An 18364-nucleotide genomic window follows, 5' to 3' on the forward strand; every position below is an offset into this window, starting at 1 on the left:
CCTGGACTGCAGCGCACGGTGCGCTCGGTTCAAACACCGGGACACCCCGCCGGGGCACTGACCCTGCTTTATGACGATTATTATAACGTCATCCGCAGCAGTCTCATAAATATTACTAAGCAAACTAAAGTAATTACACTGACAGATCCCCACCGCCTACACTCACTGTGTTCATGTACGATCAAATCAAACCGCACAGCGCTTTATACTGTACGGTAACCCCCGAAAACCACACTCGGCCCTGTGAGCAGGCACTTGGCGATAGTGGGAAGAAAAAACTCTCTTTTAACAGGAAGAAACCTCCGACAGAAGCAGGCTCAGGGAGGGGCGAGACAAATTTAATAACACATTTTCTGTCTGTTTATTCTGCCATGTTGAATTTGAGATTGACTTTACTGGATAATTTTAATATTGCTTCCTTTTGCATCTATTTTATTTGAGCTTTGTTTTTAATTTAAGATATATATTAAGTATTAAGTAAGATAGAAAACAATTTTTAAAAGCCAGGTAAATATATGGTTCAAAAAGCTTTTCTTGAATGTTCAGACTCCTCAGTTTCCCTGAGATAACTAATAAAAATATATATTTCACCCCATGTGCCAGTTACACTCACAGACAGCTGGATTTGAACCCAGGACCTTTGTGCTAACCGCTGTGCCACCATGCTGCTATCATTTTAATGTAACTGTTGTCTTTAATGGAAGCGACACACCTCGTGTTGTCAGGTGACTGAATGTGGAACAAATGAACGTTTCATTAAAACTCTTCATAAATAGAAACATAATTTCCATCCTTTCCTCTCGAATTCAAAAATACTTTTGTTTTCTTCACTATTTTTGTCTCTTTTTTTGTCTTTTTTAACATTTGTGTCAGACTGTTTTTATCATTTATCATTTTAGATGGTGTAGAAAACATTAAAAGTTTACCACCAGTGTATGCAAATTGTCTTTTATGTAACTCATACATTACAAATTACCATACAGCCTTATATAGGTTAAAAATATGACTAAACAGTAAACAAAACTCAGGTACATGTTGCATGACAAATGTTTATGCGACAGATCAGTTATAATTTGTACAGTCGGTGTGTAAATATTCAGACTTCTAAAACAGTTAATTTGTGATTTGTTTTTTCATTTAATGCCTTTTTGACTGGATTTAACTTGATTTTACACATTTTCTGCATCATAAAACCAAAACATTCAGTCTTTTCTTCCATCACTGGTAAACATTTACATTTTTCATTAACTGTATAGTTACTTTGTACGCATACACATAGACAGATTAAATTAATAATAAAAGATTTTGATGTAAAAGAATAATTTGTGTGTGTTTACAATCAAAAACAGGACTGTCCTCGGAGACCAGCCTGATGTCAGTGCGCCCCAGGGCAGCTGTGGCTACAACATAGCTGCCATCACCAGTGTGTGAATGTGTGTGTGACTGAATGTAGTGTGAAGTGCTTTGGGGTCCTTAGGGACTGAGTAAAGCGCTATACAAATACAGGCCATTTACCATTTACCATGACGTCCTCTGCAGTGGACAAAAAAACTTATCGATACTTTTTCCTGCAGTTCTCCGGAGGCTGTATCCTCCTCATCAAAGTGACAGTGCATGTTTAGGCTCCAGGTTACAGCACCAGAACGTCTCCGCCCGTCTGTGCTGCGGTTGAGTTTATAAGAAGCGCCCCTATCTCCCAAAGTAAGAGTGAGGGGCGGAGAGTCAGGCAGGGAGGAGGGAGAGGAGGGAGAGTCTGCAGAGACTGAGTGATGCCAAAATGCAAAAAGTTGGAGGTGTAACATCACTGAGCAGCAAAATATGAAAGATGCAGTTAGAAATACTCAGCTGAGCCTCCCGTTGGGCTCAGTCTGGGTGACCCTGATCTTATCTCCATCATCTACCCCCCACATCCTCCCTGTGTGTCCAGCAGAAACAGACCTCAGGCTCTGTGTCCTGGCAGCACTGGTCATAATAAACCTCCCACTCGATGAATCATCAGATCAGAGCTCCATTTGTCCACTGACTCTGTAAATCACCCTGCAGGAGAAAGATAACTTCAAGCTTTTTATTCAGTGACTGTGAGCTCAGGACACAGAAAGAGGAGCTTTAAAAGGGAAACATGAAAGTCATATAACTCTTCCACTGATTGATGTTCACGTCAAACATGACCATAGTTTCTAATGATGACGCCACTGCAGGTAACAGAAGTCCCAGTGAGCTCAGGCTGATGAAACTCTCAGGTCATCACAGTGTTTTCTGCTCTTAGATCTGAGGGGATAAAAGCCCCGCCCACCTGCTTTTCAAACGTTCTTTTTAAGAGGGGCAGTCAATCAAAAGAAAGGAAGCTTAAAGGGGAGGAGCTAAAACGTAGAATAAGCTCCACACGTATGATTTTGGACTGAGTCATGCAAAGCTGCTCTGGGAGAGTAAAGCATGAAGCCGGACGGGACTCGTGATCCCTAACAGTTTGTTTTGTGCTGATTACGAGACAATAAGTAAAGATGCCTCATCCTCAGTGTGTTACAGTGGGCTCTTTGGTGGGTGTCACTCATTTTGGACACCACACTATTTCTCTTTGTGATTCTTAATTATCTCATTGTTTCTACTTGCCTTACAAGAGGAAAAACTCCCACCAACAGCTGCAAGCAGCAAAGATCAAACCTGGGTTTCAGTGTTTAGATACTCTATCCAGGGAGCTTGTCATTTATCCACACAGAGCTTTTCCAGTTCTCTTGAGAAATGAGTAAAATAACTTCTTGTTACTCATTTCTGCAGAACAAGACGTCCAGTTCAGAGACTTAAAGGAACTGAGCTAAAGTCTAACAGGTAGTCACGAGCTACAGCTGCCTGTCAGGGTTAATCACCCCTGTGCAGTGGTTATGAAGTGGGAAACGCTGTAAACATGTTTATTTCTGGGAGTCTGTTGGGACGGATTCACGTTGGAGTGGACATCAGAGAAAATGAGCCTTGGAGCCCTCTGCTGCAGTCCTCGCTGTGCACATTTTCAATCCATCTGTGGATCTTTTGTGTCTCTTTATAGATGTTTTTTGCCTTTGTGGTCATCTGACACATCGGTTTATAGAGCGAGAGGCCACATCACAGGTTCCTCAAGCAGCAGCACACACAGTGTTTGGTCTCGTTTACAGATGTCTACACTAAACTCCTGCAGTCTCAAGGTCTACAACTCAAACTGGCCCTAACAAAGATATGAACACAACAGGCTGCTCACTGCGTGTGTGTGTGTGTGTGTGTGTGTGTGTGTGTGTGTGTGTGTGTGTGTGTGTGTGTGTGTGTGTGGGATTATCACTCAGATACCAGACACCGTGTAGAAATGTCTAACAGACCACAGCCATATTTGAGGAGAAGGTCAGAGGTCGTGGAGGTAATTCCCCGTCGTGCAGCAGCTGCTGCAGAGCTCTGAAGTCACTCCCTGTTTTCTGCCTGCTGCTCATTCACTTCCTGTCGTTACATCTGAGTGGATAAACTCTCATTTATTCCATCAGTGATATCATGGACAGGCGACACAAGATTAATTCCATGAAAAAGAAACGAGTTACATCACAGCTTAATCTACTGAGAAAAGTAACTTCTTAGAGAAATTTCACAGTCCCAGAAAGAAGCGTCCTTTGCTTTTATCTCACGTTTACATCCAGATGAACTGTTTAACATGGGAGTCTATGGGGACTGACTCACTGCTGATGCCTCCAGTGGACACCAGAGGAACTGCAGATCAGAGTCAGTTACTTCATTTCAAGCTGTGAGTCAGCTGGCTGCAAAAACATGTTTGTGCCTCGTCGTTGGTCGACAGCGTGACGGTAAAACCGTGTCTGATGGTCACAACTAGGTCGCTGATTGGCTGTTTGTTTCCTGCCTCCCTGAGGAGAACAGAAGATGCTGTTTGTGCGAAATGTCAGCATTTCTTTCACTGCAAAGTTGCACTCAACTTCAACATGTTGCTTAGTAACAGCTGGCTGTCAGCACCCACTCAGGTGTGTGTGTGTGTGTGTGTGTGTGTGTGTGTGTGTGTGTGTGTGTGTGTGTGTGTGTGTGTGTGTGTGTGATGAATAGCACCGAGTGTGTGGGCAGTTTGAGTGCTGGGCAGATTCAAAGGGAGAAGATGGATAAACAAAGCCGAGGAAAGGAGAAGAGGAGAGGATACACGAGAGAAAGAAGGCGAGGAGACGACTTTTCTTTCTTTCTCTTTGCAGACAGAGTGGCGTTTCCATGGTGAACACTATGGGATGCCAAGCTGGTTGCTGGGAGAGGAAGAGGAGGAGGAAGAGCAGGTCAAGGCTGGTGGATTTTTTCCAGCATTTCCACAGAGACTGAAGAGTGTGGGTGGGCTGGTCCTCTCTCTCTCGCTCTCATGGCACCTCACTGAGTGTGGGGGCGGCTGTGTTATTATTTGTTGTAGCAGGAAGAATGAGAGAAGGTTGGAGGTGGGTGGAGGAGGACAGCTGCTGCAGATGTCAGGTCCACGGGGACCTGATATCTGCCCGTGGTCTCAGTCGTGACAGGGAGGTGACTCAAGTCCACTGCTGATGTCCAGGACTTGTTTTTAGGAACTCGGGATCTGTAGCTCCTCTGAGCTGCTGACGGTGCAAAGCAGATTTGACATCACTTCAGCATGTGCTGCCGTTCATCGGGGCATAAACTGGCCGTGAACAGCCAAGGTCTTCGACCAGCTCACACTGAGTGTTTGACAGAGTCACGGGTAGTCGATGACAGGTGTGTCTGGGCGACACGGTACCTTCATCACGCCTGTTAAACCCGTCGTGTCACATGTGGGCCAGGAAACGCTCAAAAGTACAGATGCTTATCTGAATTATCTTTATTTTCAGTGGTCACCAAACATAATGACAGCAGCGTCTTTGAATTCAGGGTTTTTGAGCACCACATCTCTGCTCTCTGCTCTAACGTGTATGAGATGTGCATGACTGTAGCTAGGTGTGCTTAACAAAGTGTTTACATGTGCACAGGCTCTGAGGAGAATTAAGATCCTCATAAAACACGAACACCTCCTCCTCTCTAATCTCCAATTGTCTTTATTGTGTGTGTTTGTGTGTAAGGTCTCAGGGCAGGTTGGCATGACAACAAGCGTCCACGTCCAACAGTGTATCCATGGAGATTTGCTCTCTAAGCACACACACGCACAGCGTGGTGTGCGTCTGTAACTGCAGATATTTCCTGATGAACGCAGCCTTTAAAGGACCATTCAGCTGTTTTTATTTTCACATCTCGCTGGCTCTGATTGGCCGTTGCTGCGGTGACGGCTGCTCTGGGGCTCCCGCTGCCTCAGGGGATTGTTGCTGCCGATCCGGGAGCCTCTCGCTGTGATTTAATTGGATCAGATGGCAGGTAATCGTATCAGGTGATGTGCTGTTATGTAATGACATCACTGCAGGGGCGTGTTTGTTTACATCACGCAGTGGTGTACGATGCAAATCCATTAATAACACACGTCTCACAAACCGTTTTGCGTCTTAGTTTAAAGGCCTTCGATCGTAGCCTGAAACTTTATCTTAGCCCATGTGGAAACCGCTCAACGCAACTTAATGTAGAGGCCACAGTCGATAAAGAACGTCATCGAGAAGTAAAGACGATGGAAGATATTTAATTCATACAAATCAGGCTTTGATGGTTCCAGTGTTTTTAGGTGCTTGCTGTACAGATGGAGACACAAAGCCAACATCCAACTTATTAAAAACTATAAATAAATTCTCAGTCACCCTCTGAATAAACCAGCAGCAGTGGTTTCATGACGTCCAAAGTCTTCATTCATTGAATCTGTAGGAGCATCGTTGACCTCTGACCTCTTCCAGGGGACGGTGGAGAAGCTGTTTGCAGGATCTTTGCTTCACTGGTCAGAAGCGAGTCTTGAAGCCGGAGAGCTCCAGCTTGTCGATCGACCTCTGGTTGGTGAAGGAGGCTCTGGTGATCCGGCTGGTGGGACTTCCTTCTTTGCTCAGCCACACCTTCCTGTAAAGGACCCAATGAGAAAGAAGAGAGTGCAGTTCAGGTTTATGGTACACGGGTCTAAGTCCTACACGCACTGCAGACAGAAAAGAGACTTTTGTTTTTACTGTGACGGCCGATGATCACAGCTTAGTGGTGGGTCATCGGTCACGGACGACTCTTCTGTGGTTGCTGCCTAAAGATTTCAAACATTCTTACTTAAACTTGCCAAAGATTCCCTGAGGTTCGTGACATTTTTACATTTCCTTCAGGATCAGTCTGGTTGAGACCTGCACCAACCAATAAAAGATTATTTATGTCTGCAGACACTTATATTGAGCTTTGATAGCAGCATCAACACCACTGTCCAGAAAGGAAAAGGCATCATGGCGATTCAGTGAGAAAAAAACAAGAAGAGGAAGAACTGGGGTGGAGTTGGGCTGCAAAGTGGCTTGCAGAGCAACTGTGAGCTGCTTACAGCAGCTTCTACAGCGTGTCCTACAGGCAGATATGGAATGGCTTTCACAGAGACGGCAGCTGATGGTGACTTGCTGCCAGAGTTCAGTCGGTCCACAGAAAGCTCTTCATTCAAGTCCAGTAAAAACTGGAACTAGTCGTGGATCCAGTTGCTTTTAATCACCACAGACTCTGATGTAAAACTGTCTGCCTTTCAGAGCTGCTGTTAGGTTCACTGCACTAACCGACCGTCCGAGAAGGCTGAGCTCTGGTTTTGCTGAGTGAAGTTTTAGGATTTTATTTGGTTCTTACTGAGCACTGATTGGCTGACTTCAGTGTCTGTGTGATGCTCCTATATACAGTCTATGGATGGCACCTGGTAACTACTGCAGCTACTCTTAGCTGGTAACTTAGCACGCCAACCTCTCGTCCAAATACGGTCACGTCCGGCTCCAAACACCAACATGCTGACGGCCAAAACCATAAAGTTGTGAGTTCAAAATGCAGAGTCCTGAAACCAATGTTCCTGACCTCACTGCTCGAGGGACATAAACGTTCAAAACCAGAAAAGAAGGCCCCACCAGCCGACTGGGGGTCAGGCCTGCATCTGGATGACCAAAGGCATGATGGGTAAATAAAAACATTCCTCTGGTTTTACATAACGCTGGGAGTTTGCTGTGCAGCAGCTCTCTGAGCGTTTGGTCGAGTGCAGGCGTGTGTAGATTAGAGGAGATTGCAGGGGATCAGGGTCACGTCCATGTAGCTGCACCGACTGAAGGCGGGCCAAAGAGAGCGGGCGAGCGAGCATGAGAACAAGAGTGGGGATGGGGAGAGAGAGAGAGAGAGTGGCTGTCCTAGTTTTGCTTTATTGCCAAACTCTGTCTACAGTGGACCGATCTGCTCCATGACCCACTACTCTACTGTCCACACACACACACACACACACACACACACACACACACACACACACACACACACACACACACACAGCTTAACACTAATTCTCCAGCAGCTGGATGTTTGCTGGTTTCTAATCTGCTGCCATTTCTCTCTGATCCGCTCATGCACAGCTGCACTTCGACACTCGCGAGGACTCCATCTATGTCAAAAGCTCCGCCCTAAGCAAGATATTTCCAGTTATTACATCATAAGTGCATCGTTTCTGTCAGCACTGACCCTGTGCACGACCACCCAAAGGTCTCATGCAGCGAGTTATTACAGTTTAGCTTTTACTCTAAGTTTATTTTTTATCACTTTCACTGTTAGTTTAGGTCTTGGTGTTTGTCGGGGATCTGTGATCTCTCTAACAGGTAACATAGTGAAGGTGTTTGACTCACACTCATCAGACGTCCTCAATCTTGATATGCAAATACACAAAGCCTCATCAGACCAGCTGTGCAGCCAGCTGTGCTGCAGTTTACCACACGGAGAGACTAAAAATGGTTCCATTAAGTTGTGTTTCTCCCCCCAAAATCTAATCATTATTATAATCATTAATGCCATGAAGTGTTGAATTAGGACCCAACTTGCAAGAAGATGGAGGTAAAAGGAAAACTAATCCCGTGATGCAAGAACACGATGACCAGCGATGAGGGGATGACAGCGCTGCATGTACACAGGAGCAATCAGGGGAAGTGGACACAGCTGGGAAACCAAGGCACAGGTGATAATAATCACAGAACATGAGCCAGGAGGGCAGGTACGGCTACACACGAGAGATAAATGATTCCTGAAATCAGACGTGAGAAGCAATAACGAAACATGGAGAGGCAGACGTGCAGGAGGAAGAGACAGGAAGTTAGAACTCAAGACTGAAAACTGGAGAAGAAGCGGCACACGACGTGGTGCGGCGTCTGGCTGACATCAGGTTTTTCTTTAAACATTTTCCTTGTGGTGAAGCCTCAAGTGGAGTCGCAGGTGTAGTCCTTTCTGCTGCTCCGCCCCTGGGTGGAGTTTCTCCCTTTGAGCTGTCCTGCACTGGCCTGTTAATCAGCTGTGTGGAAGCTGCAACTCTTCTCTGCCAGAGCATCGTTGCTGCGACCGCACTCACCTGCATGCCCTCTTTTATTTGATTGTTTTTGAAATGACACAAATATTATCACTTCTGCTTCAGTGACCCCAGATCTGTTTCATCGTCTAGGTTTGGTCTTTAGTTTATGTTGGCTACAGTGACCTTGTCCTCATGTACGGTATATTCCACACAATGCTAACAGGAAGTCAGCAGCACACACTGTTGCTGATCCGAGCCAAATAACTCTCTTTACAGGTTTGTGACAAAACCACAACATGTTCATCGACCTGATTATAACCAATGTAAGGAGACCTGGAAGGGTTTTACAGCGCCTATAAGTTAAATGTATTTTTCTAACGACAGGTAGCCTTGAATACAACGAATGACTCCCTAATGTGGGTCTATTCTGCTTTTCCTTATTTCCTGTCAAACATCTCCTGTTACAGTGGAAGTTTCTGATAATGAGCTCCGTGAACGTGCTGTAACCTCAGGCTGAAGCTCAGGCTGCTTTTCCCCACTGTTGGGTCTGTGGTTGCGCGTTAGGCAGCTCCTCTCGTGTAATTAAACTTTTTATTGCCAACTTAAGATACGACACCTTCCCGGCTCTCTTGGTCACTTCTAACAGTTTGAGGAATTTCTATGTGGAAAAACGTGGAGCAGACTTTCCAGTGTCCACAAACACCACCAAGCTCCTGGCTCCCAGGACACACACCCCGACACACACTCCACAAGCTAAACTAAGACATACTTTCTACAGTAACAGCCAACATGTGGGTGGGAGCCGCGGGTTTGCTCCTTTAAATCAGTGCCACATTTGCCCCAGCAACATATTTTGATTACACATAAATTTTCCATTCATTTGGATTAAATCCCATATTTCCCACAACTAACGCTGATATCCAGTGTTTTAATTCAGCAAACTGCAAAGCGTTTGTAGTTTAACGTCAGGATTTTCCCGCCTCTCTCTTTGTTTCCATTCCTTCACTTTCATCAGCTCGGCTCTGGAAATTTTTCTGCTCCCAGAGGAATAAATAGAAACCACCCACTGCTTCACCTCCCACCGCCAGCCTTCGCTCTCCATACTCCACACAGCCTAACGTTTGCATTGCTCTCCTTTCCTCATCTTTCCTTATTTCCCTCCTGTTCCTCCTGCACGCCTGGAGGAACAGCTGGATCCCGTTTCACAGGCCTGGCAGGAAGTGAGGTCGTGGTGAAAGTGGAGTCGACAGGAAGGACGTGAAAGCAAGTGTGTTAACATGGAAATAATAGTCGATATACAACGGAGAGAAGCTGTGTGTGTGTGAACTGTATTAACCCTGACCCTTTACAGTCTTATTGACTGTTAGATGTGCTTTTGTTGTAATACAGCCAATCACAGTTCCTCATGTGTGTAACCAGCCTGTAAACACATTTAATGCCTGCAGTTGCTTCTGTGTTCAGACTGAAGCGTCCAGCTCCTAAAATTTATGCTGAAGCTTGAAATGAAATCTGTTTTTGTGCCATTTCTTCCTCTGGGGACCCCGCCCGCCTGGCCCTGCAAGGAGCGTGTGTGTGTGTGTGTGTGTGATGTCAAGGAGCATCAGCAGATCCCTTGAGGTGGTGATGTCATCTAAATCGGACGTCCCCACCCAGTGACATCACTCCCCCCGGACAGGATGGGACGTTCAAAACAAACTGAGCCCGGCTTCAGTTCCAGATCTGATACCATTACGCTGCATTCACTGACAGCTGGGAACTCAGAGTTTCTAGTGTTCAACTGGAAAAACAAAGGCAGAAACATCACCAAAGGGAGCAGATATAAATCCTGTAGCTCTGCTTGAAGAACCCGCAGTGTGGTCGCAAGTATTTAATATTTAACAATTCACCTGCATGAGAACAAGAACTCTTTAAACTGCTCATAAATCTCCTGAACCAAAGCGTCGGTGCCTGCAGATCTGCTGCCGCGACAGAACAGACCTGAAGCAGGTAACCGTTGTGTTGTGAAGGCAAAGGTCGCCATCTAGTGGCTGAAAAAGAGTATCACCGCAGCACTTTGCAGTGAGAGTTGCACCAGCCTGCTGTGGCGTGTCAGTGTGCACTCACATCTCCTCCACCATGTCAGCCGGACCCTGCACCTGTCCCACCACCGTCCCTTTGTAGGTGTTCTTCACCCAGCCGACCAGCCCGAGCCGCAGACCCTCCTTCTCTGTGTACTGGTGACGGGAAGAAAGGAGTTAATAAAATCCTTCAACCTGGATGTTAAACAAAGATTGATGTGGGACATAAAAACATTAAGTCAATAAAATAATGTATTAAAAAAAATTGTATATACTTAATGTCTGTTTTGTGTGTTGGATAATCCTTCTAGTTTATTGGTTTATCTCCACAGAGGAACGATATGCAGCATGCTTTTAGTCATAAAGAAGGGGCAGCCAATAAAAACAGCTGGTTAGAGTTGACATAAAGGGGGAGGAGCTAAAGCAGGTTGTTTTATTTCAATGCTTTCACTGGGATTTTTTCCCCCACTGTAGCCTGATGAGTTTTGTGAAATCCACACCTGATCGTGTCGCCAGTTGTGTAAATTAATATGCGAAGTGTCACGGTCATGGATCAATGGTCACGACAGCATATTTATGGTGAAAAAACTGACCTCACAGCCGCTTGTTAGTCAGCGGGCTGCTTTCAGTTACTGTGCAAACGTAAGGCTGGACACCTGCAGTCAGCTGAGACTGAAGAAGTCACCTGTATGATGACGTAATGCTTCTCCCACTGAAAACGTCCAGATGAACAGAATCAGCTTGCTGGGATTTCCTTACCTGGATGATCGAGACACCGTTTACATGTGTGCAAAAGGCCAAGATGCATAGAAAAAGCTACGTTTCTGTGCAGACTGAGCCTCGAACTGAGCTGTGGGTTTGGTGAGGATGGGATTTGGTTTTTGGAAGCAGCAGGAGGTGATCGCAGCAAAAAGAGAGCTCAAAGGAAAACTCACCATTCGGAAGCAGACGCCTGTCAAAGTAAGAAGGAGAGAAAAGAAAGTCTGAATTAGTAGCTGCTATTTTTTAATAGCTTGTTTCCAAAAGTCACATTTGTGTTTTGTGCATTTTCTTGTTTACACAGCCTAACAGAGGTGGTCTGTTTGGGCTTTTGTGAAGTTGGTGGCATTCATGAGGCTCTAAGAAGTGAAAGTGAGGCCAGCCCAGCTTGTTCCTAAATTAAGCAGCAGTGGATCGTTTTACAGGCTCTCAGAGGCCAACAGGTCTAAGAAGCAGAGGAAGAAAAGGGAGTTAAACATACAGACCCTGGACGTGACCGAAGATTTCAAAGTCCACCGACACCAGATTGCTTCCGGCTGAGTCATCAGCAGACATCCTGAGAGACTCGAGCTCAGAAATGTCCCTTTAACAGAAGAGCTCTGCAGCGTCTCCGTCCGCCTCCTCACCACATGGTCATGTCGTCCTCCTGAGCTTTTTAAAGGAAAATCTCACCACCAGCTGAGGAGCTCATGGAACATGTAGTCCATTAAAAACTACAAACAGTAATGATGGGCAGGTGTCCTCCTGTAAACTGATCAGATCCTTTGAAATCAGCAGTGACAACACCTGCCTGGTGTTTGGTACTTAGGGGACACGACTGAGAAGATGAAGGCTGCACAGAGGGTCATTAACTCCACTCTGAACGTCACTGGCCTCTCCCACCCCTGGAGGCCATCGCCATAATGGACTGTTAACAACCACTATCCCCCCACATCTCACCCCTGCCCACGCACCTCACCAATCTGAGCCACGGTCTCAGTAACCCTCATCACTCAGGACACTCACACACAGACTCTATTCAGACTAAGTCCTTTCTTGGTCTACACACCTTTGGAACGAGAGTCGTAGGTTTGACTCCCAATAGGCTAGACCCTCCACGCTAACCAAGCCCACCTCGGACATCAGCGAGAGACATAAATATGAAGCCATACCAGCTCAGACGTTGCCCGAGGTCTGTGTCAGGTGTTGAGGAACCAGGACGCCCTGATGAGAAGTGGGCTACTGGAACAAGACGGCATCGGTGGGCAAGAGATGAAAACAGGGCGCTGGTGGATGTTACTACACCAGTAACCCCAGTGGAAGGGTCAACATGTCAACTGGCTTCTGCATTTTGCCAGTGAGGACAGAGAAAGAGATCTGACATCACATTTAAGCATTTAAGCAGCAAAAATCCAGTTTAGGAATGTGAGTCAGTTCAGACTCACATTCATAGAAAACAGCAGCTCGTCAGTCCTGCTCCTGAAGGACGCTGATCCCAACTGGAGCCAGGGGGTCCGAATGTGCCGGCACATCCAGTGCAAAGAGCACGGCACAACACACAACACACACATGTGTGCGCTTGTCTTGACACTCGCTGACATGATGCATTCTGATTCTCTCACAACCAACGCAAACGTGTCCTTACTGTCCAAAAAGTCCTCACATCAGTGTTCCTACAAAGACCGATGGAACAGTACGCACACACAGTCAGCTCGCGACCTCGGACATCATCAGGGGAACGCAGAGGTCATCATCCTACACATGACCTTTAACCCCCTAAAATACAGATTTATGTCAGACAAAGATGAAACTCTAGCAGTTTAACACTAACATTTACATCTCATTAATTTAACGAGTGTTCGCGGCAAACAGTCGTTATCCTGTCTTCCTTCTCTCACCCCAACCAATCACAGCAGATGGCCCCGCCCCTCCCTGAGCCTGGTTCTGCCGGAGGTTTCTTCCTGTTAAAAGGGAGTTTTTCCTTCCCACTGTCACCAAAGTGCTGCTCATAGGGGGCAGAGATAGTGTCTGTCTCCTGAATCCAAACTGGAAGCTGGTTCCACAGAAGAGGGGCCTGAAAACTGAAGGCTCTGCCTCCCATTCTGCTTTTAAATACTCTAGGAACAACAAGTAGGCCTGCAGAGCGAGAGCGAAGCGCTCTAATAGGGTGATATGGTACTACAAGGTCATTAAGATAAGATGGGGCCTGATTATTTAAGACCTTGTATGTGAGGAGCAGGATTTTGCTGTATTTCAGTATTTGTGGTTTTCAGTTGATGTTGAAAATAAAGAAAGTGAAGAATAAAACGTCTGGAATGACATAAAAAGCTTTAACAGTGACATTAACGTAGAAATATGTAAAGAGGAAATGGATTCTCGTTTCTGCTGTGCCAGCTCTGCGCACATTTAGCAGCACTTTACTTAATTGAGGACTTTCTGCAGATATTATGGTTCATAATCACCTTTCATTATAATCCTCTTTATGATTTCTATACATTTCTAAATAAAACAAACAGTGATGATAAAACTGTGTTTAAAAGTGTTACATTTGATGTTAAACACATTTTTTATTTCATTCTTTTGTGTAATATTTGAATGATCTTTCATTTCAAACGTGTAAAGCAGTGATTCTGACTGCAGTGTTTGAACGCTGTGATAACAGATGCATTCCTGTGCTCGGGGTTTTCTGGCTCTCTCGCTGCTCTTCGTCGCTCTCCCTGCCAGGGGCCGGTGTTGTGCTGACAGCTGAGGACTCTGACATGAAGCCAACATGATCTGTGCTGTAAAAATATTTACTGTACACGACCACACTGAGCGCGCTCCGTGCAGCCCGGCGGCGTCTGTAGCGCAGCCAGGCCGTGTCTGGTCTCAAACCGTAACCGGCACCGTTTTTAAAGGATGCCGTCTGCGTGCAGCGGCGAGGCTCTCGGGTGCTGCTGCCACTCTTTTGGACAAAAGCTTTGTGATACTTGACCTGACTTTTTATATTTCACTCTCAGGATAATGATACACTTTAAAGGGGAAATAAATACATGATTAAATAAGTCGTTAGTATTATTGTCTGATCGACTGTCTCTCTTTACTCATCTTCAGCTCACCCTGGTCACTCAGAGCTCCATCCAAGCCTCCGTCTTCATCTTCAACACCACCATCTAGACTCGGGGTCTGGTCCTAACTCCCATCACTGCTGGGATTCTGATCACAGGTCATCACAGAAGAGCGGTCATTGTTCCACATGGTCTCTCCGTGTTCATTTGGTCTCTGATCACTTTCTCTGAAATCACTTTTAAGGTCTCAGAATAAACAGAAATACCACCTTAAATGCTCCCACAGGCGCCCGCCTCATTTTTAGAAGCTGAGAGTCGTTCAGATTATAAATGTGTGTCTGGATTCACGTACACTCGTGCAACACAAGATGTCAGCAACGCAACTCTGAGTAACTCAGTCTGAGAGGAAGCATGGCTTCCCCCGGTCGTCATGGAGACGCTTCAGTGGTCATCACATGATCTGAATTTCTTGTTTCTGGAAAAGTAAAGATTTGTCAGGCTGAAAGAGGACACTGGACACACACACTCCTCACACACTGTGTGTGTGAGGAGTGTGTGTGTGTGTACAGCACCATTGTTCTCTTTGAGTGCGACAGTTTGTGTGTTAATTTGTCTGCATCTGCTGTGTGTGTGAGACTAACTGCATGTGTCCACTTGCCTTGTGTGTGTTTGTGTGTGTGTGTGTGTTCACGCTGGTCTGTACTCTGTGTGTGTTTACACTTGGATGAGCCTTCTGTTCGGCGTGCAGTCGCTCTCAGTGAGCTGGGTTTTTAGGTCGCAGTGTTCTTTCTGCCACAGCCGTGTGCACACATGCACGCATGCACGCACACATACATGCACACACACATGCACACACACACAGTCACACACACATGAACGCACACACACAGTCACACACACATGAACGCACACACACAGTCACACACACACACACAGGAGAAGATGTTGGGCGCTATTAGGCACTGGGCTGCCGAGTTAGATGGGGATGGGAGCGGTGGTGGTGGTGGTGGTGGTGGTGGTGTGTGTGTGTGTGTGTGTGTGTGTGTGTGTGTGTGTGTGCTTAGGGGGTCCCAGAGGTCTTGTCATGCATATGGGCACAGAGCCAAGCTGAGAGCCTGCGAGTGTGTGTGAGTTTGTGTGTGTGACGCTGGAGGGTTTAAAACCTCCACTGCTGTGTAACATGTCGACTCTTTTTAGTAATGTCATCCAGTACACACACACACGCACACACGCACACACACGCACACACACACACACACACACACACACGCACACACGCACACACACGCACACACACACACACACACACACACACGCACACACGCACACACACACACACACACACTCGTGAAAGCTGGTGAAGTCTTTCTGATTCGTTGTGACTCAGAGCTTTAAACTTACAGGACCTACATTTCATACTGTATGTTACATTCATCGAGCTCACGTGTTTGATTTTAAATGCTTAACAAAAATTCAATAAATAAAATAGAACATATGTTGTCTTATATTCATAATTATTGTACACAGCCATCAGCTACGACATTCAAACTGGGCACCTGGTAGTGGGTTTGTCCCACGCCTGCTGCTAAAACCATCAGGGCGAGGAGTCCACAGGTGCTGAAGGTGTCCTGTGGTGCCAGATAAACAAGATGTTTGCATCAGATCCTCATCAAAGTCGTGAGTTATCAGAGCAAAGATCGAACGCTGTCCCTCTTAACCAGAGTGAACACCCTGGCACTAATTTCCAAGTTTATGAGCGGGAACTGGACAAATACAAAATTCAATTCAATTTTATTTACACAGCGCCAAATCGCAACAACAGTCGCCTCAAGGTGCTTTATACTGTACAGTAGACCCTACAGTAATACATACAGAGAAAAACACAACAATCATATGACCCCCTATGAGCAAGCACTTTGGTGACAGTGGGAAGGAAAAACTCCCTTTTAACAGGAAGAAACCTCCAGCAGAACCAGGCTCAGGGAGGGGCGGGGCCATCTGCCGCGACCGGGCATTTAAAAGGAGGAAATCGCTCAGACACTCAGAGAAAGCTTTACAAACACTGAATGAAACTCATCCTCTAAGTTAGGAGACGGTCCGACGACCATAAAGATGGTGGAGATTTGTCCGCTTTCTTTTACCTAAAATTACACCACAACTAATTTAATGATAACTGCATATGTGTTTAATAAAGTTGCCATGGCAACATGACGCAGTTGTTGTGTAATCTGGGAAGTATATTTGGTGGTCAGTGGTTAAATAAATTCGTTATCTTCTTTCTTATCAGACACAGAGATGAAAACAACAGTGGGCAGCGAGTTAATAGACATGTTTACACTCAGATTTATCAATCTAATGAAAAAGGGAAATTTAACCGAGTTACTGGTTTTCACAACAGTCCAGCAAATGACATCTATTTTGTGCTGTAGAACAAATCATGTCTGTGATTAGCAGCAGTCTGAACACTCAGACTTTAAATTCCAACAGCTAACCAATAAATCAATCAATAAAATTAGTAAAGTCACTCACTTTCAGAAGAGGAAATGGATGAATAACTCAGGTTTTCCATTGGGCCACACTGCATTAAACAGTGTAAACAAAGAGCCACACATATGCGACAGAACAAAGAGTCACATGAAGTCCTGAATTACTCCAGACTCAGTGAGTATTTGACACAACGCTTAGGTTATGTCAGTAGGCTGCAGCCAACTGAAGTCTGTTTTCTTACTCCTCCCAATCCTAGTGCATGATCCTAGCTACTGTGGCTGCTGTGCTCGGACCTCTGTTCATCTCATCTGCATGTGTAGGCTGTCACTCCGCCGTTTACCTCAGCTGTCAATAAAACGCGTTTTCCATTGATACCTCCTCAGATCAACTCGGCATGATCGCCATGACTCGACTCAGCTTGACTGTTTGTTTTGTTTCAATCGAGTCCCACATAATGTGTGAGGTCGTTGTTATAGCAACACGGCGAAGCATTACGTCACGTAATTAGCATGTGACACAAATGCTACAACACAGCCGAAGACATACCTGCTGCTCGGTCTGTGGCTTTTCATCAGACTCGGGGAACACTGTGTTGTTTTTTGTAGCCGTTTCTTTCATTGCCAGGTTTCCAAAATGGCAATTTAGATCTTTGTGAACGAGATGCATGACTCATCGAGCGATGCCACTGACCAACCAATCGATAGCATGCAGTCTGATGCCGTCACATTTTAGTACCTGCTTGGACTGCTTGGCGCCTCAGCTGTGCAGGTATTATTTTAGTACCTTGTACCTTGTACCATGAACCTAATGGAAAACCGTGAAACCTGCGAAGGACTGTGGCGAGTCAATCCGAGTAGATACTAATGGAAAGGAACTTATGTGTGCACGTCTATTTACTCTGGAAGAGGCTGCAAATTTTGGGAGAGGAGTCCGAGTTGGGAATACATGTTGATGAGTGAAACTCACTTTCATCTGATGACAACCATACTGAGGTGAGCTGTTGAGGATATCCTGAACTTTTCTATCAGCATAGCTACTATTTTTGCCACTGTAAGCAGCTGTTAGCCTCTGTTAGCCGCTTTTAGCAGCTGTTAGCATGTGCTAGCCACTGTAAGCAGCTGTTAGCCTCTGTTAGCCGCTTTTAGCAGCTGTTAGCATGTGCTAGCCACTGTAAGCAGCTGTTAGCCTCTGTTAACAGGTGTTAGCGCCTGTTAGTTGCTGCTAGCTGGCATATGTGACACCTTCTTTGGACATTTGTCATGGTCTTCCATGTCTCTCAGGTTTTCCCATTCGGGTTTGTTGTTGGTTTTGGATACTGGTTGTTTTTCTCTCCCTCTCTGTTTGGGCAGAACTCATTACAGGTTTCCGCTCTACCTACAATAAATCTCTACACCTGCAATAAACTCACCATCCACTTGTTATGTTTATGTCTCTAGCCACTACTTAACTACTACTACTACTTAACTTGCACACTATTTTTCTCAGTTTATATAAAAAAAAACAACCCTATACTTTAATCTTAATAACTGTACAGTACTCTGTTTTTGTAACTACTGTCCATGATGTAAATTTTTTTTTTCTGTGTCCTGTTCTGTTTGTATATGTGATTTTATTCTGCTGCTGTTACAACCAAA

General features: G+C 45.5%; 1 protein-coding gene across 3 annotated transcripts; it reads right to left on the reverse strand.

Moving 5' to 3' along the window:
- Positions 1 to 5598: 5598 nt before the first annotated feature.
- Positions 5599 to 17183, reverse strand: LOC147315709 (acylphosphatase-2-like). 3 transcript variants are annotated; one of them, XM_086258706.1, is made up of 4 exons: positions 16773 to 17183; positions 11394 to 11410; positions 10505 to 10614; positions 5599 to 5979 (listed from the first exon to the last, which is right to left on the reverse strand). In XM_086258706.1, exons 1-4 carry the CDS (start codon positions 16825 to 16827, stop codon positions 5865 to 5867), a joined length of 297 nt encoding a protein of 98 aa, XP_086114832.1. In that variant the 5' UTR covers positions 16828 to 17183; the 3' UTR covers positions 5599 to 5864. The 3 variants fall into 3 exon arrangements, with proteins under 3 accessions (XP_086114832.1, XP_086114831.1, XP_086114830.1); XM_086258705.1 differs by lacking the exon at positions 16773 to 17183 and adding an exon at positions 11699 to 11980; XM_086258704.1 differs by lacking the exon at positions 16773 to 17183 and adding an exon at positions 11703 to 11971.
- Positions 17184 to 18364: the final 1181 nt, after the last annotated feature.

The sequence above is a fragment of the Aulonocara sp. 'chitande type north' Nkhata Bay genome, linkage group LG13, assembly GCF_057382095.1.
Source record: "Aulonocara sp. 'chitande type north' Nkhata Bay isolate Kocher_YH1m ecotype deep benthic linkage group LG13, A_spYH_male_GT1.1, whole genome shotgun sequence".
Taxonomy (NCBI): domain Eukaryota; kingdom Metazoa; phylum Chordata; class Actinopteri; order Cichliformes; family Cichlidae; genus Aulonocara; species Aulonocara sp. 'chitande type north' Nkhata Bay.